General features: G+C 34.9%; 1 protein-coding gene across 7 annotated transcripts in view; it reads left to right on the top strand.

Annotated features, from left to right (window-relative positions):
* The window catches only part of Numb (NUMB endocytic adaptor protein), an 84,101-nt gene that overhangs the window by 48,388 nt on the left and 10,409 nt on the right, over window positions 1–25,304 (top strand). For all 7 annotated transcript variants that reach the window (XM_076767741.1, XM_076767738.1, XM_076767743.1 and 4 more), the window contains 3 exons: window positions 22,859–23,023; window positions 24,609–24,680; window positions 24,781–24,999. In XM_076767741.1, coding sequence (XP_076623856.1) covers window positions 22,859–23,023; window positions 24,609–24,680; window positions 24,781–24,999 — 456 coding nt within the window. The remainder of the gene's footprint in view (window positions 1–22,858; window positions 23,024–24,608; window positions 24,681–24,780; window positions 25,000–25,304) is intronic.

Genomic DNA, 25,304 nt, shown 5'->3' with positions numbered 1-25,304 from the left:
AAAGTCTGCAAGTGCCAAATTTGATGAATAAGAGAGGGTGGTTTAAGTAGCAAGGCTTTGTTTTGTGTGAAATTCCTTAACGATAATCGTGTTACGAGAAAAAGAAAATAAAAATGGCGAATCTTTTCAAGGTCCCCATGAATGACCGCTTCTTTCGTTTTCATCAATGTCTTCTCGTCCATTTTGGAACTGTTTATGCAAGCAAAAAAAGCTTTCAAATGCTCAATGTAACCTTCCAATCGTTTCTGTCGATGTTTTAGCCGCCTCAAGATAGAATTTCATGGTCAATTGTTGTTCGAATCCGTGACTATACGGTATAACAAGGTCATGTTCAGCAAACACTCATAATTACATTCATAAAATTTGTACGAAATCGAGACCAGACGTGTTATTAATCAGTGGTAATAACAGTTAGGTCTCTTAAGCAAAATCAGCTCCAATACTTATTCTTAGTAGACGCCATACGATGAAAATGATTCAAAGCTTAACATTCTTCAAGACCTCGATGGATTTGGTGTTGTTCGTTTCGATTAGAATGCGTTGAAACTCAATATTGTTAAATATTTATCCAATTTGAAGTCAATAACGTATACTCAATTGGAGCAACATGAAAATGAAACAACGTATGTACAGTTACTCCCATTCGTTTTCATACACTATAATGTTTGCTATGAAAGAAAAAAGACTTGTTTCTTATGAATTGAATTATTTTTGAAACTAGTATAAGTTCATTTTTTTCAAAAAATTAAATACAAAACACGGTGTAATAAAAACAATATTTGGTAAAAATAAATGGAAAGAATTCGTAAGAAACAAGTTTCTTTTCGTGTATAGTAAATCATCATTATGTGAATACGCGTGGGAGTAACTGTATGTAAAAATGTCTGCGAAAAAATAAATTTATGACTGTAACGTTATTATTTATCGCACGAAAGCAGAGTTTCAGGCTCTTTAACGGATTAATTCGGTCTCGTCTTCGTCGTGGGCGGATCGGTATTTTCGTGGTCTGGATGAAACTGGTCCTGCAGAGGTCACGACGAAGGTCGCATACTTACTTTCCACTTTGTCCGCCATGTTTAAAGACTCCCGAGTTTTCATACGATGGCTACTAATTTGTATTCGCGTTGTTTTTTTTTCGCGATAACGAACACGTACGAACGAATTATACGTCGTCGCCATATTTATCCAGTATACGTACATAATCGTGTAACAGATGTTTGTTACGAAGCGACGATAGTTTGAGTCTTTCAAAAATAATCGCAAAGATCGTTCGAAGGTTTGTCAACAGTTGTTCAACGTTTTGTTTCTGGGTCCCTATTTGCATTCCTACCGTTTATGTTGCATACGAATGTCGCTGTTTTGTTTACTATTCTTTTCTGATACGCTTGTTGTCTTTGTTCTTGCTACGTTGTTAGAGATTTGAACGACTTTGATCCTGGCAATTTGTATATTTTAACATTTATAAGTTTTCGTATCGTCGAGAACCGTTCACTGATATTTTGTTTGCGTTGTTATTATTCGTGTCTAAATTATACTGATTTTAAGTAAACGATATTTTTAGTTTTGTTCTTTTTAAGATTATTTCAAGGCGAACTTGATATTTGTTAAGAAAAACACGAGTTCGATTATGTACAACATAATAAAATTCGAGGTCCAACGGGATCATGAATAAAACAAGTATTTACATTCTTTTTATACTGAAAACGACGGTTGAAATCCCACAGGTATTTTGTAGAAAATACTGATTACAATTTAGTTTCTTCTAATTTACAAAATATCAATAGTAAAGTATAGTCATTCGATGAGATCTTATTTATTGCATACACAAGTCACTTCCTCATTATCAACGTGCACTACATTTTAATTAATATACTTATGAAGATTTGTTTCCTTTAAATATTTATTACATTCGATTAAAGCAGCATTAAAGCGACGCGTTGATTTTCATTGGTGTCATGTATTATGTATGCCCCATCGAGGGCATTAGGTAGAAAATAATCGAACGATCGTCCAAGATTTAGTATACTGTTCAGCGTTCACGATAACGTCCGATCAACTCGACAGATTGACGCGAGTCGCAATTTCAAATTGCAATTACGCAGATTCATGAATACCTATGGGCGGTCGCCATTCGTTGTTTGTAATCAGGACGCCCCGCTCCGCGAATTGTATGAGCACTTTCAATGAATCCACGACTGCATCGGCCAGTTTGCAACGATGCACAAAGTATTTGCATAACTAACCGACAGATCTTTGTTCCGAAGGTGAAATCTGACGCACGGAACGCCTTCGACTGTGAAACCGTCGGCGAGGAAAGCATGTAAAGTGCAACTTTCGATACCTACTGTCTCAGCAATTACCCACGTTATGTGCTATACATATAATATTTCTAACAAGCGTTCTTTTATTTAACGATCCTCGTTCAAGGCCAGCGAATTTGCACCATTACTTCCTATTTGCATAATAGATATTACGATTGGGGGGATTATTGTGTAACAGACTAAAAAAATCGACTTGTAAAAGAAAGAAATAATAAAATAAAGATAAATATATTGATTTTAGACTTCTTAACGTAATTTTAAAAAAATATGTTCATGCCCTTCCAACGAATTAAAGGAAAAATATCCTAGCGGGTCATGTAGGTATTAAGAATACAATCACAGAAATCTTGAAAAATTATGCATGAAAAGGACTCTATCAAGACGTAGCAAACTTTATTAAACAATACTCGAATCGTTAACAGGGCAAGATAGAGAGATAACAGACGCACCGCGATGTTTTTAATGATAAAATAGCGATAGACACAGTAGGGCCTTTTAATGAAAGTTCGATGGAGCATAGATATGTATTAACTATCCAAGACCAAGGCTATATCATAAAACTTGGACAATCGTTTTTACCATTGACCTAGAAGAAATCATTCTGTACGAGTAACTCATCCTTGACAGTCTACAGTTAATAACATAGAATATTGGAGGATCCTAAGAGGATCTCTTGCAGCATATTAAAGATAAGTTAATTAGATTAAAACAAGGATGATTAGATTTATTAGCTATGATGGGATATCAAGAAACGGATAGACAACTAGGTACGAATCATTTTGGAGTAGTTTACAAATAAATTGGAGCATCAGTAGTAAATCAAATTAAAAGCTTTCCGTTTGCTTAAATACTTATTTACCAGACCCTGTTATTACATTAATTGTTTCAATGTCGGAGGACGACAGCAAGCTTTTAATACCGTGAATCAACACGTAATACCTGTTGTCAAATACTCTCCAGAAAACTTGTAAAAAATTTACTCGACTGAATTTTTGAAAATGTACTGTAATTTTCTGCAAGAGAATGAATAAACACTTATTTCCATTGCATTATACATTCCTTCGCGTATATCTATCGTTTTAATTTCTTTGGTACAAATAAATAGACTATAATTGTTGGTAGTTCTAGCGTTAAAGAAAATGTTTCATTAAATTCGTTGGAGGGGCACGAACATATTTGTTAAAAGCTATGTTAAGAAGTCTAATAATAATTTTCATAGTTAACTAACCTTCTATGAATGTGTTGCAATGTATGGATACTTTCTTCCGGTAACTGTAGCTTAGCGTAACGTGTTAACGATTTTTTTAAATAGAAATGTTTGGGGTAACTGTTACGTTTGGGCTCTGCTTCCAATCCTAACGGAATGTTTCGGAGGAGAAGGCCAGAAACGAACGGTGAAACGGACGAATGGAGATTCTGTCTGGTCCCGTTACAAGGACCCGAAGTTGGGGGTTATTTTGATGGCCGCGACCTCTCTCATTACAACGCGACCGAATGGCTTCCGGTTGCGTCAAAGTGCCCCCGACACTTGGCCTCTCGAGCTGCGTCTCGAGAGCCCAGTTGCTTTCTCTCGATCACTGCATCGCTTTCCATCGCGACGACCGCGATACACGCGTAATCATTCAGGAAGCGAGGCTAAAATGTTGCCCGAAGCGAACTCGAAATAACCTCCCCTAACTTCCACAGCTGCGTTTTTTTCGTCGGAAGTGTCGAGCTCCATACAACGCGTCTAAAGAGATCCAAAAGAGATCTAAAAAGAGACCCAAAAGATTTACTCTTTAAATTAACCCCTTCGCGGATCAAATTCACAATGTCGTTTTCTCTTATTTTATTCGTAATTTGCTAGCATTTAATAAAACCTGTATCTCCCAGATATCACATAATTCGTTTATATTCGAGAAAGATTGTAAGATTATTTTGTTTCAAGATCGACAAAACCCTAATTTAGCATAGACAACAGTAGATTTTCAATTTTCAATTTTCCTTTACTATATTTTGCTTTTGGTGAAATATTGCCTCCAAAAAATCGATTTACAAGTGGGAAGGATATGCAATTCTCGTTGGTGCATATCGGTTTAGTTGAGTAGGAAACGAGGTCATAGGAAGTTAAACCACTCTGAGAAGCATTCAACTTTTTCCTCTTCCATTTCCTTCTATATATATTCAAAAACGATGGCTTGACCCGGTTTCTGGAATCACCCTGTTTAGCTTTCAATTGTTCGACGCCACGAGGATCCTTTCAATCGTATTTAGAAAACACAAACATGAATAAAACAGTATTGAACTTTAACTCGACTCGGTATTATTATTGCAATTGGACAGGATGGAGATACGGAGCATCGCGTAAAGAGACATAAATTTACCGACGATGATCAATATCTAACTCTATTCTGTCGGAACCTAGCGGCCTTTTTGTTATTTTTGCTGACGTTTGTTGTGAAAGATTTTCTATCTTTTATGTTATTTCGCAACGTCTCGCATGTATACAGGGTGTTCGGCCACCCCTGGGAAAAATTTTAATGGGAGATTCTATAGGTCAAAATAAGATGAAAATCAAGAATACTAATTTGTTGATGGAGGCTTCGTTAAAAATTTATTAACGTTTAAAGTTTCGGTCGTACTTAATTTTTTTCCAGAAAGTGAGTAGGATTTCGGGGGTAGGTCTATTCACCAAAAATTATTGTAATTGACCCCCGCAACCGAAAATAATTTTTCCAAAACGATTTGAAATTTTTTTTTTCCGTCGAAAAATTTCACACCTCGAATTTTTTTTTCGAAAGTAGGTAGGATTTCGACGGTATGTCTAATGAACAAAAGTGTTTCTAATTGACCCCTGCAACCGAAAATAATTTTTTTAGAATGATTTGAAATTTTTTTTTTTGCCGAAAAATTTAGGCACCTACCCCCTGTCGATTTTTCATAAAAATTCGTTTTTCATTTTTAGTAATTTTGTTTGACGCTCTATAGAAAAGTTGTCTAATACTTTTTTGTAGGTACCTATGAGCTCTACTTCAGGAAAAAGTTTCATTCAAATATATTCACTACTGTAGGAGTTATGGCTGTTTGAAAATTGGACCATTTTTATGGGGGTTTTCTCATTTTGTGGTGTCAAGGATCAACTTTTCCAATATTTTCGCAATTTCCACATATTCTCCATCAAAATACGCGTAGTTTGCTTTTTTAAATATCAAAATCGTCCAATCCGTTCAGAAGTTATGACATTTTAAAGATTTGCATGAAATTTCGGGGAAGCATTTCCGGCCAGAAATTATATTTTCGGTGAGGAATTTTTTTCTCGAAAATGCGTAGAATTTCGGGGGTATGTATAATGACCAAAAATGATTGTAATTTCCCACTGTAACTAAATATAATTTTTTTTAGTATGATTTGAAATTTTTTAATTTTGTCTAAAAGTTTCAGTACCTACTCGAATTTTTTTCTCGAAAGTGGGTAGGATTTCAGGGGTATGTGTATTCATAAAAAATGATTGTAATTCAGCCCCACAACTGAAAGTAATTTTTCCAGAACGATTTGAAATTTTTGAATTTAATTTTTAATAACTTTTTAACGAAGCCTCCGTCAATAAATTGGTATTCTTGATTTTCGTTTTATTTTGGCCTCTAAGATCCCCCATTCAAATTTTTTCCAGGGGTGGCCGAACACCCTGTATATTAAAATTGCTCCGAAGAGGATTTAAATCAGAATCATGGTTTAGTTTATATTAAAAAATGGATGTCTACTCTTTAATTAATTTATTTTCTATGCAAGGAGCAATTGCATTCGCTTCGTTTAAATTATAACTGCATTTAATTGCTATATCATTATATTCAATAATTGATTTTGTCGTCGGTAAAACATTTGTTAGAATTCCAGTGGCCGACAAAATAGGAGAAAATAAGAATTCTGGGTTTCGAGACCTCGCAAAGTTTCGCGAAAAGGGGATGTAAGTTTACAACGACGGGGGTGAGAGGGAATGACCTCTTCGCGAAGGAATTTTTTCATTTCGATTATGAAGAAAGACTTGATAGACGGTCTCACAGAAGTCTGGCGATACTTTCCAACGAGTTTGAAGTTACGCGAATGTCGCATGGTAAGGATACAAACAGGTTTTTCACGACAGGAGAAACTGCTCCTCGTCGGCGTCGATGTCTCCCATCCCACGATTCTATTATCCGTTTACATTCCACAATAAAACTATAATATTCTGTAATATGATACGAGTAGATGTGTTGTTAAATAAATAAACTATTAAGTGGGAAACATTAGTGATCGTTGAAACTCGTTTAGGAAGAAAGTAACACTGTTTACAATTTAATGCTCAGAAAATAATAGTATTTAATACCGTTAAATACTGATTCAATATAGAATATCTCGAAATCTCTAAAAGAAAATGGTTTATTTGTAAATAAGTCTTTCATTAATGAGAGTTTTTTAACTATTCTTTATTTATATATAAAATTGACCAACTCTGACAGTATATCACCACTATCCCCTCCTTTCGTCACAGTGGTGCAATCAACGAGGCTCCTGTGCAACAATCGGGGTTCCCACCTTCCCCGCGCGAGCAGCCTTACTCAGCGCTCCGATTCGTCACAATGAAGTCACAAATAAGAAGACCGACACTGTAAAAAGTGACTATGCTAATCGTTTCGCGATAAGACGACGAGTCATCTCAACTTCTGAGAAACGAACGAACGCGAGAATCCCAAGGAACGCTTGGCGAACTATTCGTCCTCGGAGCCAGCGAATCCGCGATCGAGATATAAAATACTTTCGTTAACGAACCGAAATACGAAAATATCGAGTAATTTTTTTAAACAGAGCCATAAGAATCCAACTCCCAAAATAAAACATCACCTTGCCTCGTTTTCTACATATTTAAATTTAAATATGAAATCGATCTTTGATTTGTACGAAAATTAGTACATTTAATATCAAATTGATGTTTGAATTAACCGTTCATCAATAAAAAATATTTTCAACATGAAATAATGAATTTTTTAGGAAAATTGTCAATATTTTTGCAACTGACAAGGAATATCTTTTGAGTCTCAAGTCGTCCCACGTTCGAACATATCTCAATGTTTTCAGGATACTTTCTTTTAGATAATATATAAAAATCATAACCACCTTCGTCCACATTTTTGAATTATTAAAGTTGTCGTTTTTTAATAGTTTTCTGCGCAAACCGCACTTTGATATCTTCAATGGTTAAAAAGTTATACCAAAATGTCACTAAAATTTTTGATCCGGCTGTGATAGCGCGTCGGTTACGGAGAGAGGGATTCGAGAGTCGATGAAAATCGGTAGTCGATCGATCGTCGTTTCGCGATTACGTTTGAATCGTATTACGCGAGCGACACGCATAAATCCATTGGAAACGACGTGCGTGTAGAGCGTGTACGTTACGGCCTCGCACGCTCCTGGAAAGCAACGGGGGGATCGAACTCCAAGGATAACCGGTGCTACGCGTCGATGTCCGTCCGCTTGATAGCGACCGAGAGAAAGAGATCCGGATTTCTATAGGGTGTCTTGGAATCCTGGACGTGAATTAACTCTTTTTCTCCGGCTGTTTCCCTACGCGAAGCTCTCACGAGATAACTGCACGAGTCGTGCGTTGAATGGAACTGACAAGGGGAGGTCAGGAACCGGACGAGAGCATTTTGAACCGGGATGGTAATCGTAGGGACTGATCGGTATAAACAAACTGTGCGTGCTATATGGACGCTGCACCCCTTTTACGAAGAAACGCTCGCGTATACCGTGGTGGATGCACTCCGAAGAAAAGAATCATGCGAATCTGGGACGCTCCGTATCTCGGCTAACGTCCGCAGTTACAACTAGGACCGAGACTACCCGTCGAGTTTTGCTTTCTCGGCTTGCCGTTGAATAGAACAAATGGAAATCGCTATGGAGTTTGACCAAAAATGCTGAAAGACCGGTTGCAACGTTTTATACACCGGTGGACATGATTGTGGGACACCCCATTGTCAGGATAAAGGGTTGTTGTGTCTGTACAGTGGAATTATCAGTTACACGAACATCGATTGCACTTGGCAAATTTTAAACGATTAAGCTTCCTATTTATTTATGTGTAGAAAATAACAGTAATTAATTTTTCTCTTCTTAATTTGTTACGAGAAAACATTACTTGGCTCTGGTTTGAAAAATACGAGGCACGATTTATTTAATTCGAGCGCAGTAGATTGAAATGAAACTAACTTTTTTAATTTGTTACGTTTTCATGATGTTAAAAGTAATGTTATGTGGATTGGGATAAAGGGTTGTTGTGTCTGTACAGTGGAATTATCAGTTACACGAACATCGATTGCACTTGGCAAATTTTAAACGATTAAGCTTCCTATTTATTTATGTGTAGAAAATAACAGTAATTAATTTTTCTCTTCTTAATTTGTTACGAGAAAACATTACTTGGCTCTGGTTTGAAAAATACGAGGCACGATTTATTTAATTCGAGCGCAGTAGATTGAAATGAAACTAACTTTTTTAATTTGTTACGTTTTCATGATGTTAAAAGTAATGTTATGTGGATTGGGATAAAGAGTTATTGTTGTCTGTACAGTGGAATTATCAGTTACACGAACATCGATTGCACTTGGCAAATTTTAAACGATTAAGCTTCCTATTTATTTATGTGTAGAAAATAACAGTAATTAATTTTTCTCTTCTTAATTTGTTACGAGAAAAAATTACTTGACTCTGGTTTGAAAAATACGAGGCACGATTTATTTAATTCGAGCGCAGTAGATTGAAATGAAACTAACTTTTTTAATTTGTTACGTTTTCATGATGTTAAAAGTAATGTTATGTGGATTGGGATAAAGAGTTATTGTTGTCTGTACAGTGGAATTATCAGTTACACGAACATCGATTGCACTTGGCAAATTTTAAACGATTAAGCTTCCTATTTATTTATGTGTAGAAAATAACAGTAATTAATTTTTCTCTTCTTAATTTGTTACGAGAAAACATTACTTGGCTCTGGTTTGAAAAATATGAGGCACGATTTATTTAATTCGAGCGCAGTAGATTGAAATGAAACTAACTTTTTTAATTTGTTACGTTTTCATGATGTTAAAAGTAATGTTATGTGGATTGGGATAAAGGGTTATTGTTGTCTGTACAGTGGAATTATCAGTTACACGAACATCGATTGCACTTGGCAAATTTTAAACGATTAAGCTTCCTATTTATTTATGTGTAGAAAATAACAGTAATTAATTTTTCTCTTCTTAATTTGTTACGAGAAAACATTACTTGGCTCTGGTTTGAAAAATACGAGGCACGATTTATTTAATTCGAGCGTAGTAGATTGAAGTAAAACTAACTTTTTTAATTTATTACGTTTTCATGATGTTAAAAGTAATGAAATTATGTGGATTTTTCTGTCTTTGTTAATCCGTCGCAGATTATAAATCCATAAATTTAGTAAAACTCGTATGTAACACGTTCTAAGACACGTGTAATCGTTTCTTGTCCCGGTTGCATTGCATAATTATTTCATTAATCGTTCGTTAATCCGTTGAAGATTGCATATCATTCCGTTTTTTTACCTATTTCCTTTCGTTGATAACTGTTTCTAATTTTTCCTGAACATGTCAATACGAATTTGATTATATAACGTTAGAGTGATTAATGAATTATGGACGATGCTTGTGTAACGCTAAACAAGAGTATGAAAATTACATTCACTGTATTCAAAAGAATTCGAAGTTTAACGTTAAATAATTGGATTGAACGTAATTTGTTGAAAAAATACTTCAAAATTTTAAATATCATGCTGTATCACTCAAAGGGATTTGCACAAAATATTTTTTGTACAAAATGTAGTGAGTATTGTAAGATTACTTAAAAACCAATTAATTTCTAGTAACAAATATTAGATACTAGATACATTTCATTGCAAACTTCTTCAAAATTGACCAAACATTACCAGTATACTATGCTAATTGAAATAACGAAACAAATGTTGTGTAAACGCAGGTATACGAGTGCTTTATTTCTGTATCACAGCTTTCTAAAAGTTGTATATTTAGAAAAGCGAGATCAGAGTAAGTTTGAACACGAAGATATCATTCCATTGTTTTTTGAAGACGTTTGAATACTTCTGTTGCTATTTTCATTCACTTCAAATAGATAAAACAACAGTACAAAAATACTGTTATTAGTCACTATCACAGGAAGATCTGGGGAGGAGGTATTATTCTAATCATTTGATTAAAGCTTAACACTCAGGAGGACCTCCACAGTTTATGGAAAAATCTCTTCATCATATAGTAAAATGCGGTATAAAATTCAAAATTTGTGTATTTGTGTTTTGTATATGAGAAATTTGTATTAGAATAAGTACAGACTGCTTAATTTGCAGAAATATTAGCTATGAAACAGGCTACAAGGCTTTAAACGAGCCGAAGGTCGATAATTGTACAGGTGCACTTTATATGGTATAAAGCTCTAATCCAATATATAAAATTTAACATCTGAGTAACGCGTAAAATTTTAAAAAGCCTCAATTCATCCAAGAAAAAGCAATACAATAGACCTTCGCTAATGTTCGTTACTTTTTCCTTCGATATTGCGTCACTCCCACCAATTTCTGGAATTAAATGTTCCTACAGAAGACTAACCATAGCTCCTTGAAAAACGAAGTTTTTAACAGACAAATAACAGTAAAACAATTCCCTAATACCTCCCTTGAGAACGTACATGGCAATAAATGAATACAAGAAATACGAAATAAATTATTTGTTTAACAGAAGGTTAAAGTATGTTTATTTGTGTTCGAGATAGTGGTAAAATCCAATAAAAAAAATATTATTACAGCCCCAAATTTTTGTTCGATCCGTACGAAATAAACGAAAAGCTAAGGAAAGCAGAAATAGATCGACGAGTTCCAAATCTTTTTCGTCAGTTTTGACTGGAAATTTGGTTATGGAAAATTCGTTTCACCGTGTATAAACCGCGGAGTACTTTCCAGCGAGAGGCGAAGTTGAATCGCGAATGCGACGAGGCGTTCGCATTATTGTCCTGCAAATAACATCGCGCATTGTACCTGCTCCTATGTTGCCACGTGCAACACCTGTCTCGGTGAAAGGATTGAGTACTCGTTGGCAGATATTTGCCACTGTCATACTCGCTGCCATTTCAGACAACGCCGAATATCCCCTTGTCTTCCGCCTTGGAGTGAGATGATGATTTTGCAAAACCATTCTGGCCACCTATCTTCACCGATTCTCGTAATATTCAAGCTTCCGTGGTCCCCATTCTCATAAACTTAAAATTAGAATATAGATAGTACAAGAATCCATGGCAAAAATAAAGAACGTCAATTTTAACAAATTTTTAGTTTAAAATTCATTAAAAAGTGGAGAATAATGAAGAAAAACTGTTTAAAAAAAGGGAGTATTTTGAGCCTCGACAAATCGATCAATCTGTCAATGTTTGTTATGATATGTTGTACTACGAAATATTTATTTCAATTCTGTACAATCCACAAATATTGTTTAACACGAGGAACTAGCAACTTCAGAGCAATTTTGTGGCCAATTTGTCTGTTTGTTTTGGTATGTTGTACTATGAAATATTTACTTCAATCCTATACAATTCATGAATATTGTTTAACACGAGGAACTAGCAACTTTGGAGCAATTTTGTGGTCATTTTGCCTATGTTTGTTTTGGTATGTTGTACTATGAAATATTTACTTCAATCCTATACAATTCATGAATATTGTTTAACACGAGGAACTAGCAACTTTGGAGCAATTTTGTGGTCATTTTGCCTATGTTTGTTTTGGTATGTTGTACTATGAAATATTTACTTCAATCCTGTACAATCCATGAATATTGTTTAACACGAGAAACTAGCAACTTTGAAATAATTTTGTGGTCAATTTGCCTATGTTTTTTTTGGTACATTGTACTATGAAATATTTACTTCAATCCTGTACAATCCATAAATATTGTTTAACCCTAGCAACTAGCAACTTCGAAGCAATTTTTCGGTACCATTTATGACAATCTGGTATTAATTCAGTTTGCATTGAATTCATATCGTTAAAATATGTTGTTTGATGTAATTATAAACATGCTTAGGAGATTGTAATGATACTTCCAAACCATCTTCCATGAGTTTCTGTTAGATCCTCAGATTTAGTACACAACATTAGTAATTTGCAGTTGATGATCCAGAATGTAGGCATTGGTACTTTAAAGAAACGAGGACTATAGACGCCAGTATTTATGTGTCATTTGACCTACTGGTGAAGCTAGCAAAACGTCGGAATGTCATTTCTAAAGGGTACGTCATACTAATAGTGACAAACATTATCCGTTTCTCCTCGTATCTGCACTTTCTAATAATTGTGAAATGGAATTGATGCGAAGATTGTCTTTGCTTAAGTTGCGTATAATGTATACGATAATAACTAATGCAGCAACATTTAGCGGTGCAAGTAGATATTCTAGGAATTCGTTATGTTTGTTCAAGACAATGTTCGATCCAATATGGTCGCGTTACAAGCACTAGTGGGCTTAAGGCATCTTCAAATCCAGACGGTCTTGGAAATCTTGATGGATCTCGAAGTTTTGATTGGTCTTGAAAGTCTTGGTTCGTCTCGGAACTCTTCGTCGAACTTGAATTTCTTATGGGTTTCGAAACTTTTTAATAAGATTGGAACACTTTGCTAAATAAATAAATGCATTTATGAGTCGACGAAGCATTTCATAAATTTTTATTTCGAGAAATGCAGTTGAAAGTTCAGATAGCTGTTTCAATTTTAACGAATTGTTAGATTTATTAAACATTAATTTCAAACACAGTGTTCGTGAAGTCTTTAGACACTTTTCACGAGTAAAGAATTGAACAAGTAATAAAGTAATTTATGAAATACTTAAAAATCTGTGTTCTAATTTTTCTACTATTTATAATTTAAAAAGGATAATATTAAAATATTATTTCTCTTTTTTTTTTATTTTTAAAGAATTTGAGTCAGCAAACAATAATATAATTTATTCCTAAGTTTGTAAATGAATTACTAATGATTTGCTCGTGTTTCTTAAAAAGTATTGTTGAACAATTCAGCTGTTTGTGCTATTTTTCTGTCCTAGTTGTGTACAATTTTTATTTCTCTATTCGTGACTTTCCTTCTTATAATCGAATTTAAATCCATACAGGAAGTTTACTTTATAGACGAAGTTTCCACGACGAGCCATTTTAAACTTGTTACTCCATTACGACGTAAATTTAATTTAATGTCACTGTTACGTCGAAGTTGGGTTGCGTTACGCGCCATTAGAGTTTCTATTGGTAATTCTCCAGGAACATCGTGTATTGTAAATCCTTAACACATATGGGTATATTGATTGATGCTAGTTCACGTACAGAGACAATTCACAAAAATATTCTATTATCGTGAACGAGCTACAAAATCTCAGTCCTAAGAATTCAAATAAAACAAGAAAAATTAGTAGAAAAAATGAACAGAGACATGGCTTTTTTTATCAGTCAAAACGTGTATCAGAAGGTTTTAAATCGCGTTTTATCGTACAAACATATGTGTCTAAATTGCTTTCGATTACAGTATTTTCCTCTGTCATAGATGAGAAAGCAAAGAGGGCAATCAGAATTAATATAAATTTGAATTAATGAATTTTTTACATGAAACATCACCAGTACCTTTTGCAGCGAATAGAACGAGGTAACGTTCAGTATCTCGTCTGCACCATAACCGGGGAAGTAATTGTGCTAATTACGCTATTGAATGTATCCTTTAAGCCAAGACGAACAATAGTCGATTACAAGAAAACATTGTTACTCTACGTCGCAGTAATTAGCGTAATTAGTGCCGTATTGTGCGAAATCTTCTTCTGGAAAGTCTGGGAAATGGAAGACCTATGTATTTTTAATATAAAAAGTAGTAAAAACTTTGAGGAAACATATATCTTTAAACAATTTTGTCCTATATAATCACCTTAAGACGCTATTCTAAAGATTCATTTTATTGATTTTTTAGGGACTTTTTTTACAAAAAAATGTATGAGTTTCTTAAAGTTGACATTTTGCCTACATATTTATTTATGTATTACGAATGTTCGCAATTTTTTTCAGCTAAAAATAATCAAAACTGACTGAATTTTGAATATCGATTTCCTTCACTTTTTTTGACACATGTTTTTAAAGGAACCTTGTTCAATGACATATAAATCAGTCAATTTTGATAATTTTCACTCGAAAAAAATCGTGAACAATCGTAAAACATAAATAAATATGTACGGAAAATGACGAAATTTAATAACTTGTACTTTCCTCGTAAAAAAATCCTTAAAAGGACCAAAACAACGAACTTCTGTATTTGCGTTTTCTCAGACACGCGAATAGTTTGTTTAAGATACACTCTCTGAAGAGGCAACCGAGTGCAAAGGGTTGAAAAGGGTCCACGAGTTCTTATTAGACTGCCAAGAGAAAGAAAAGTTTAAGAACTACTGGTCTAGAGTCTCCATTCGAAACGAATTGGCAGAATCCAGTGTCTGGAGCCACGGTCAACGAACCGATAGGGCTGCCATGAATGTATACCGGCTTTCACTACTGCCTTTCTAGGTCACGACACCTTGTTAGGGGCCAGAAGATCCATGTCTTCGATTGGCACGTAGCCCCAAAGTAAGAAATGCCAGCTACGGAGAGCGCTGCCAAAGCGTCATTCAGATTCTTTTAGAGCGTCTCGTTTTTACTACGGCTTCCACTTGTATGCCAGGGACACTTTATCAATCATTTGAATAGCCCGAGTATCTTTTGGCCGCGAAATAATACGATTTAAGTGATTACTGGATGCGTCATCCTGTCTAGGAAGGATAATGGAACATTTCACTGCAAGGAACCGAGACATCGAGCTAAAAGGAACAGCTCTCTTTCAGTTCTTATCGCCAACTATAAATTTGGTTCAGTGTCAGTGGAAATTACACAGAAATTCGATTTTGTATAGTTTGCATCATTTACTTGATTCATATATTTCTGTCGATCAGAGTTTGCATTACCTTTTGTACACTCTATGCTTTCAATATTAAACGCTGCATTTATTAGTTTTCAAATTCATTGAAAAATTTGATTATTGTATTTATTTAATTTTATTTTGAAAATTTTTTCTTCGTATTTATTCGATTTTGTAAATTTATTAGGCCTGCAAATTAATTCTTAAGCTGAACTGTTTCAGTACGTTGAATGCATGCTTTTTAATTGAAAAATAGACACCATTGAGGCAGAGGAATTTGTTTGGTACTTAAATAAGTCCTTTGCATTTTATTCGTCTTTGAATCTGTCGAAACTTTTAATCCTTTGGACGAACATCCTGGAAGCTCGAAATAGGTCGAGCAACAAACTGTCGTCGAATGTGACGGTGAAAATTTGACTTCGCGTCTCTGTGACGGTTCATCAGAGAATAATCATCTGACTGAATCTCGTGCTCGTCCTAACATTCGCGGCATTTTATCCACCATCGTATATTGTAATCACTGGGGTCGACCTTGATGCGTGAAAGGAAATATGGCGTCGGAGAATGCATCTGTGGTTATTGTGCGCGTATGCAGACAGCTCGTGCATGTCAAAACGTAGGCAGGTCGATCTAGACCCGTAGTTTCCTGCTGTTAGCGAACCATGGAGTTTATGGCACTCCCCGAGTCGAACGAACGGTATAAAAAGTGCCCTGCAAAACAGTCGAAATTCGCAATTACTAAGAAAAATTGTAAAACATTTACTCGACTGGATTTTTGAGAATTTATCGTGGTTTTCCATAAAGAGAATAAAATAATACGTTTCCTCGAGTACCCGTCCTTTTAATGTCTTTGGTAGAAATAATAATTGGAACAAGGACGTGTCGAAGAATGTTTTCGAATGAATTTTCTAGAAAAGCACTACTGTGAGCAATTTATACAGAATCGAAGGGAATTGCAAAGTAAAAATAACTTTTTAAAAGTGGAGCACTGTTTACCGTTTCCTCCTCCGAGCAAGAGGTCTTCTGACCTTTATGCTCTCCCTTTGGGACAGAGGAGCACCATAATCTGTGACGAAATAAGGAAAGGATCTGTTGGTTGGTGAAATAATTTAGAAGATCGCAAGATCACAATTGGAATTTCCATATTCCAACAAAATCGAATAGGGTAGCGTGAAATTAACATTACTTTGCTCTTCCCTTTGAGACGTGGAGAGCCTCGTTTTCGAATGAAACTTGCTTCTGTATTCTGGAGGATCCATAGATCTCTCGGCCACGACGAGACAGAAAAGAGAAAATCAACTTCAAAATATATTTTATATAGAATCTCGATCATTAAAGTTTTTTAAACTAGTCGATTAGAAACTCGTTTGAAGTACGAAAATTTTTCATTTATGATTATAATAAATACGTCTTACAAAATTTAATTCGAGTCGTTAAATTTTATTTCACGCAATTTCTCGCGAAATTCTGATTCTCAATTTGCAGAATAATTATAGGAGTACGGTGTAAGTAGAGTCGCCTGGTCATATTATTGGAGACCAATACGGACAAATGTAATAAAATCATAAATTATGGTTCATCAGTATCGGGTATATTGCGTGACCATCGTTAATATCATCGATCGTGTAATCTGTTTCTGAGATCAAATTACGTTCAATATTACTTCGTTGATCATGTTGTACTACTGTCTTGTAGTACACGTTTACCCTAATTTCGTCCTTCTTCATGGGAACGCACCAACAATGGAAACACGCGTTTCATTAACGTACGGGGTAATGATACTCGACCTACAATCAAACCACACGATAAACATGGCCATCTACTCGAACACAATTGAATAACTACTTTAAACAAATTACGTTTACAAGGTTTTCCTTCGTTTCCTTGAAACAGAATTTTATTCGTTTAAAATGGATGGACGTTCAGTTTCTTCTATTTTATACAAATTAATTTACAACTCTGTAGAGTCCAAATATGCAATATATATTGAGAGTCAAATTATTTGTGTTATGTACATATACGCCAGTAAATCATATTGTTATATTTTATTTCCTGAATATTGTTTTCTCATTTATGGTCATTTGCTTCTACTTCTCTATTTATTTTTCACCGTAAATCGAAACGTGGACTAACAATTCGTTCTGACTTGTTCTCGTCAGTTATTTTAAATTTAATTTTAGATTTTAATTAAATTTTAAATTTAAATTTAATTTTGTGGTCGACTCATTCTTAGTCTACGTTTTAATAATTCTGAAGACTAGTTCTCTCATTAGCTGTAATTTTGCTTTCGTTGATCGTAGAAACGTACACAGTTTTGATCCAAAGTGTCGCAATCAAAATGAGACGTCGAAGAATAATAGCATCTATAATTTATAATCGATTACTGTTTCTTTTTTCAAATTTTCTTATTTTTCGTGAGACATTTCTCGTAAAGCTTCGAGACCTGCCAGATGGTTGTAAACTTACTCATCGATCGATTCACGGACCAAGTTCCAGCAAAAGAAAGTTGTAAGTGGGAGACATCGAACAGAGCGTGCTGTACGAGCCGACTCAATGATTCATATCGGTTCTTCATATCATGCTCGTCTTTCTTCTCTCGATCTGCTCACTCGTAGTTATTGGAATCTTCTTTTATTTTTTTCTTGATGTTTAAGTAGCTATTTTTTATTTCGACTATTTTTTAATCTACTTCGACGTTTACGATAGCTCTTAGATCGATGGGGAAGGCTCTGAGGAAAGGGTTAATTCCTCTCTTCGAGCGAAAAAGTATCACGAATCGATTATGGTTAAATTTTATATTTATTTTTGTACATAGTTTAATATCTAAAAGGAGAATGTCATGGCGATGCATTCCTGTCGAATCACCCGGTATAAGCTGAAATCTGTAACGCAAACTGGGGTCACCGAGAATTGAATAGCGTCTGAGCGTAATTTAATTGACGAAATCAGTCTGTATAGTCGGCGGAGCAAATATAGCGACGTGCTCGAGACACAATCGAGAGAGGTATCCGATACAAAGATACGATTCATTATTACGTTTTGCATTCTCGGTTTACGAAACAAAAATTATCTTCAACGAATCCACGAGGAATTACGTGTAATTAACCAACTAATTACATACAATTTTCACTATCGATTTGTAAAAACGAAACGAATCAACAGTAAAATAACATTTTGATTCTCTTCAGATATTTTACTATGATATACATAAATAAATAAACCAATTGCTCATAAAATAAACTAATAAACTTGAACTAACTTAAAGTGAATATAGTTCAAAATTTTTTTTTGTTTGGTTCGAGAAAAACGCGTTCAAAGTTTTCAATGATTTTAATAAAAACGAAGAAAGAATAGATTTTCTCAAGTTACTGTTTCAAGGTACCGCCTTGGAAGCAATAAATTATTACGCCTAGCATTTTTCTCGGTCCATTAAATAATTCTTTTTTTTCTTTCGAGAGCTTGAAAATTCCCATCGACACGTGTTTGGGGGTCCTACTTTGAGGAACGCTGCTCGAACGTATTGCTAAGCCTATTACTACGCTAAGCAAATAGTTGAGTAATCCGATTGCGTCGAGAGTGCTTACTTTCGCACGTTTTAACCATTAACGGGTCCTCCTACGATGACAATCGAATAAAAAAAGAAGCGTCCTGTTATTATTGTAGCACGGGTATCGTTTCATAAGCGTTAGCCAGAAGTGGTGGATACAGCTGCATAATCTATTGTTGTTCCACGAACGTGGACCTATCGTCGCAAAAGCGGATCGACGCGATAATATATTTGCTTGTTCTTCGAATGCGTTTCTGCGAACCGCGCTCGAGATAGGATCAAATATCGTCGAGTAATCTTGGGAACATTTGCGCGCGGTTAGATGCTGTTTACAGTCGTTGATTTTATTGGCGAACGCAGCCATACTTCTGTGTACCGGTCCGATCGAACCGGAAGCCGCCATTGTTGGTCGTTAACGGTTCCACAAAGTTAAATCGTTTTATGGCACTTTTGAAAATTGCGTTCGATAAATAGTGTCGGTAAACGTGCACGGATCAATGGAGACGATAACAATTATTTGTCGATGTAGAACGAATGAAAATGTTGGATTTATTCGTAAACAAGCTTTTCTTCGCTCGGTAAAATTTGTTCCAAACTGTTTATAGATTCTTTATGGGGGTTGAAACGTTTGAAAGTCTTGAACATTTTATATAAATTCGTGAAGGTTATTAATCTTGAACTTCAAAGCATAGGAACTTCAAAGCAAAATACGAGAATTTTAAGCAAACAAATAGTTGAATCGAGTTACAAAAATGGACTACCACTGTATAGTGTTTATATATTTCTCATAAATGACTAACGATAAGCTCTGAAAATTTAAAAGGAATATAACGCAAGTTTACTGATATATAAGTGGCACAACAATTATTATAAATTATATTTAATGTTTGATTATTTATACAAAAATAATTTAGAAACTTTCCCCAAGATTTAATCCACAGAGCTGTTTCCCTGATTTGAAAATAATAAGAATCTAGTATAAGGTTAACCTCGAATTTCTATTGCAGTTAATAACAATTTTATTTATTCGCGCATCATGCGCGATTCCAGGAGAATTTTAATCGTTCTAATTTTATTTATTCATCGTGGGAATTCCAATTATTTCTGTATTAATTTGACTTACGGACCTTTTGAAATTAATAGCAGCTCATAAAATGCTCCAAAGTGTGTTTCGATCAGCAGAAGCGTGACTTTCAGGACGATTCGACTCAAGATTTATTTCACAAATAAGTTTCCTTGATACGATATCGTAGAAACAATAATTCTAACGTCAGGTTGAAAGTAGAATTTCTATTTTAATTAATAACATCCCCATAGCCACGATTCCACGATTTTAATTATTTAAAATTCTATTTCCGATACTTCGATTGTTTCTGCGATTCGATTTGCAGATTCGTCGGAATCAGCAATTCGTGAAACGCTTGAAACGCGTGTGCAGGTTTCGAAGCACGGCTGTGGATGGCCCAAACTCGGTGCTCCGCTCAAGTACGAACCCTCAGGGGTGCCGATTTAGGAGGGTAGACGTCCCGTACTAGGGGAGAATTCGAAGAGGGTTCTGATATAAAAGATTCTTTGGGAACCGAGGCCAAGATTCGATCACAGGTTCTTTGTAAAACCACGCAACGCGCCGAGGCCGTTGCCAGACACTGGCTTCCACCATTTTTCTCAAAGTCTCATCGGAGAAATCTGTAACAGAGTCCTCTGGGAATAATCGGAGATTTAACGAACAAATCTACGCACACTACGAAAAGACACAATATTCGCAGCGAGGAAATGTAATCGAAGAAAATCAACCCTTCGAGCAGAAATGACGAGTTGTTTAATGTTTACGTCGATCTGGAAGTTGACTATTGCAGAGAAAATTAGAGTAAAGGCTGGAAAAGCTATTACAAAGTTGTTTTCTTGACAGTCTAATTTAGTTTATTCATTTATTATACGGGTAAACATTCATTGGTGTATCGAGAGAAAATATAATGATATTTTTACAGTCGAGGAAGAGAACAATTGCGTAGTATATAATATTGAAATATGCAGTTTTGTTGAAACTTAGTCGTAAAAATTCGTAGACCTATTTTTCGACGAGAGTAATGCAACTGCAATTGTTTATTTCGTTTCGTTGTTCGATGCTTTATGCACTTCTTGAGAATTCACCATTGGCAGGCGATACGTCGCGATCGATCGGTAACGATCCAAGAACCAAGAACCCTTTAAGTAGCACTGCCCTAGAATACTAGATTTACTCTCTCACGCTACGATCCAGGGGCGAATCTACCCTGAAACTAACGAGGCTTCAGCTTTGGGAAAAATAGGTATCATTTTTTATAACTCTTATCAAACTTACTCGAATCATCTTTCTTTTCATTCTGCATACTTACAGAGTCGAGGTGACAAAATTAAAATCGTTTCTACGAATTTGTTTATTTGTACAATAACAGAAAATAATCATTGAACTAAATGCTATTCAGTTTAATACGAGCCATTCAAATAGCACTAAAATAATACCATCTTCCATTTGAAAAAATTCTATTTAAATTTTAAAACATTACTTGGTTGATTTAAATAAAAAATTGCTTCTTAGCAATGGCACTTGTATCATTTTAGTCTGTTTACATACTTTATACTGAAAAATTAAAATCCTTTTTACAAATTTGTTTAGGGAAAATTTTGAATGAGTATGTGTAATAAAAAGAAAAGATTGAAGTAAATGTTATTCAGTTTAATACAATCTGTCCAAATAGCATTATAATAATGCCATCTTCCATTTGAAAAAATCCTATTTAATATTAACTACCTGGTTCAGTAAAAATATAAAAATTAAAATCGTTTCTGTGAATTTATTTAGGAAAAATCTTGAGTGAGTATGTGTAATAAAAAAAAAAAATGATTGAAGTAAATGTTATTCAGGTTAATACGAGCTATCCAAATAGCATTAAAATAATACCATCTTCCATTTGAAAAAATCTGGAAACCCTCTTTTGCCTTCCAACGATCGCCTCAAAAGAATTTGTTACAAGGACCACCTGGTCCATTTAATTAAAAAATTGTTTTCCCACGTAATAGCTTGCAACACCTTATTTCAACGCTTTTTATTAAAAGTGCTTGCATCGGTTTAATCTGTTCAGAAACATTGCACTGTTAACATTGTACGTATCCACGTCCATAAATGCGATTATACTTATGGACGATAGTACATACGTTTTTGCGTTCGATTTTCCAAGCTTGAACGTCTAAATTGTTAAACGTGCCATGCACTCTACGATTCTCAGAATGGAATGCCTTAACTGGTTTAATACTTTAGTCGTATTACGTAATCGTCGAATCGAGAAGAGAACTGGTAAAGAGTAATAATATATTAACAATACGTTTTATTTGCAGGTTCCCCTTGTATGCAAATAATGTAATGTATAAACAGAGGGAATTACATGTAATTAATAAACAAAATAGCAAAAATCTACAAAAAGTAAGTTGCAATAATCTTACTCTTTTATTCAAACTACACAAAATGGCATAAAAGGGAGTAACGAAGCATAAACATGTTTTTATAATTTAATTTAAACATTTGCTCGTTACAAAATATTTCAGACAGGGAATACGTCTCTTAAACTAATTAGTTTCAGCACCCAATAAGTTTAGATCAGCCGTTGCAGTGATTATTTATCTTTCAACATGTTTTCCATCATCCACTCGTTTCTCGATTATCAACGAACCTGTCATTGTTACGATAAATTTATTTTAGTCGATCCTATTACATTTCAAAGATTCATTTATTCGTGGATACCAAACGTTCTCCATTTTTATATCGTTTAAATTTTAGTTCTCGAGATTTAAAAAAAGAAAAACAGTTTACTCCATCAAACGATCAAACTTTGATCCACCAGTGAAATATTTCATTTTTTCAGTTTTTATTCGGATAAGAGTTTAAACGACTTGATTTCGTTTCGTGTGGAAGCAATTACTTCTTTTCTTTTTTTCTTATTTTTTCAGAAGCGTGAGAGGTCACCGGGGAAAAGAATGGACCGACTCCGGCGGAGTTTTCGAGATAGCTTTCGACGGCGTAAAGATTCCCACGTACCAGAATCGAGTAAACCCCATCAATGGCAAGCAGACGAGACAGCAGTCCGTTCGGCTACATGCGCTTTTCACGTAAAGGTACAGAATTCAATACTTCGCGCGCTTATCGTATAAACGCAATGGAATGTCGATTATCTGGGCTAGGAAATGTCTCAAACAGAAAATAAAATTACAAATATTATTCCATAAAGGGAGTATTGCTGTCTAGGCTGTCATTTCTTCGGCCTTTTTTTGTAATTTTTTTTTTTAACGACAGGTAGGTTGTTTTGTAGTGACATTTTGCAGATATATTTATTCGTCTTATAGGTATGTACAGTATTTTTTTCATCAAAAAATATTAAAAATTGCGAGAGTTATAGCTTCTTGTTTAAAAAAACGCATTTAAACTGGCTTACATGATATTTCAAGATCTAGCAGACCGATTGACTTCAAATTTGGAGAGAATATCCAGCAGACACGCCTTTATCGCTGGAACTAGAGATTTAAAAAAATATTGAGTTTTACTATTTTTTTTGATACGCTAAAGACAAAAGAACGATTAACAAATAGAAATTCGAAACTTAAAGCGTCGCCATTTTTTTATTTATCAGGATTTTTGCTTCTCCCTAGTTCTTACTATAACTACAACCTCCCTCATGAAGATACTTTAACCCCCTCCGTTTCAAATTATCTGGAATCCTGGAAGCCATTGGAGCACCTTTTTCAAAAGAGCCATTAAATAAGAAGTTATAATTCCCACGATTTTTAATATTTTTCCATGAAAATAATATTGTACATACTTATGAGATGAATAAATATATCTACGAAGTCTCAGTACAAAACAGCCTACCTATCATTAAAAAAAAAATCACAAAAAGGGCCGTGAAACTGATAGTCTAGACAGCAATACCTCCTTAACATTGTACAGGTCACTGACTCCGATCTGGAGTCAAATATATAAATTAAGCGTCAAAACATTTAGATTTGGTTCGACTTGTCGATTTCTTTGTTAATTGTACTTTTTTAAATTATATTTCGATGTTCGAAGACTTGAAAATTAGAATATAAGTCAAAGAGTACAAACATATTAATTAATCATCAAGGTATTTTGCCTTCCTTCGATAAAATATCAACTTGTCTATTAATTATATTTTTTAAAATCGATATTAGACGATTTAAAAAAATTGTAGCCTCTTAAAGAATATAAATTGAATATTTTCGCTGGACCACCGTTTCATACGAACGAGAGGGGCTGTAATCGGTTAATTTCGACCGATAAATTTTTAATCGTATTGGGTTAATTGGAAAAACTGTCTCCACGCCTCGTGCAAGAATTTCTGTACCCGCGTCCGACTAATTAAGAGTCGGATGATTAACGTCCCGTAAATTTGGACGTTGGAATAATTGGCACGCGGGTAGTCCAGCACCGGATAATTGGCGTTCAGGGCTAGTGTATCAATTTTCCACTAATAATCTTTCCAAATTGAAACAGACCACGTATATATTTTCGAAGCACCTCCGTACGTTCTCGATTTCACTCGCCACGTGACAAGATTCAAACTGTTTAATAAAGAAATTTTATTGGTGTAGTTGAAGACACACTGGAAATTAAGCTTCCAAGACTTATATTTATCAAGCTTCACACACTATTGATCGTCTAACACAATCAATCTGACCTGTGCAGTACCTGGGATGTGTTGAGGTGTTCGAGTCGAGGGGCATGCAAGTATGCGAGGAAGCCTTGAAAGTACTTAGAGTAAGTGGCAAACAACGTTTCGTTATATTTTTTCACCGTGCAGTACAATTGTTAATGGAAGGCAGATATTTAATTTGTTTGTCCCGCGACGAATTAATAGAACTCGAGACGGCGACCGGTTCGCGCGGTGTTACACGTATCCGGGGACGGTTTGCGGGTCGTCGAAGACGAGACGAAAGGACTGATCGTCGATCAAACGATCGAGAAAGTTTCGTTCTGCGCCCCGGATAGAAATCACGAGAAAGGATTCAGTTACATCTGCAGGGACGGGACGACCAGGCGGTGGATGTGCCACGGATTTTTAGCGGCGAAAGAATCGGTAAGGAAAAATTCGAAAACTCTAATATTAGTTCTACGCAGTTTCATCATTAACCGAACGTACAAATATCTATTTAAATATAAAAATATTTCTGCATTTATGGGAGTCAAATTTATTGACATTAAACAAAATATTAAACAGGTTAAATAATATCCTCACCATGCATAAAAAGCTAAGCAAAAGGACGGTTTTGAACTCACCTAACCGCAAAGAGTCAATTCGTTTGAATTTAAGTCGAGGGACTATTTATTCAAGACGATTTGATGATCGATTTCCTTCAAACAGTTCTGTACGCTGGCTTTGTA

Source organism: Colletes latitarsis, chromosome 7, assembly GCF_051014445.1.
Source record: "Colletes latitarsis isolate SP2378_abdomen chromosome 7, iyColLati1, whole genome shotgun sequence".
NCBI lineage: Eukaryota > Metazoa > Arthropoda > Insecta > Hymenoptera > Colletidae > Colletes > Colletes latitarsis.
Note: the sequence above shows the minus strand (reverse complement) of the source record. Positions and strands in the feature narration are given on the sequence as shown.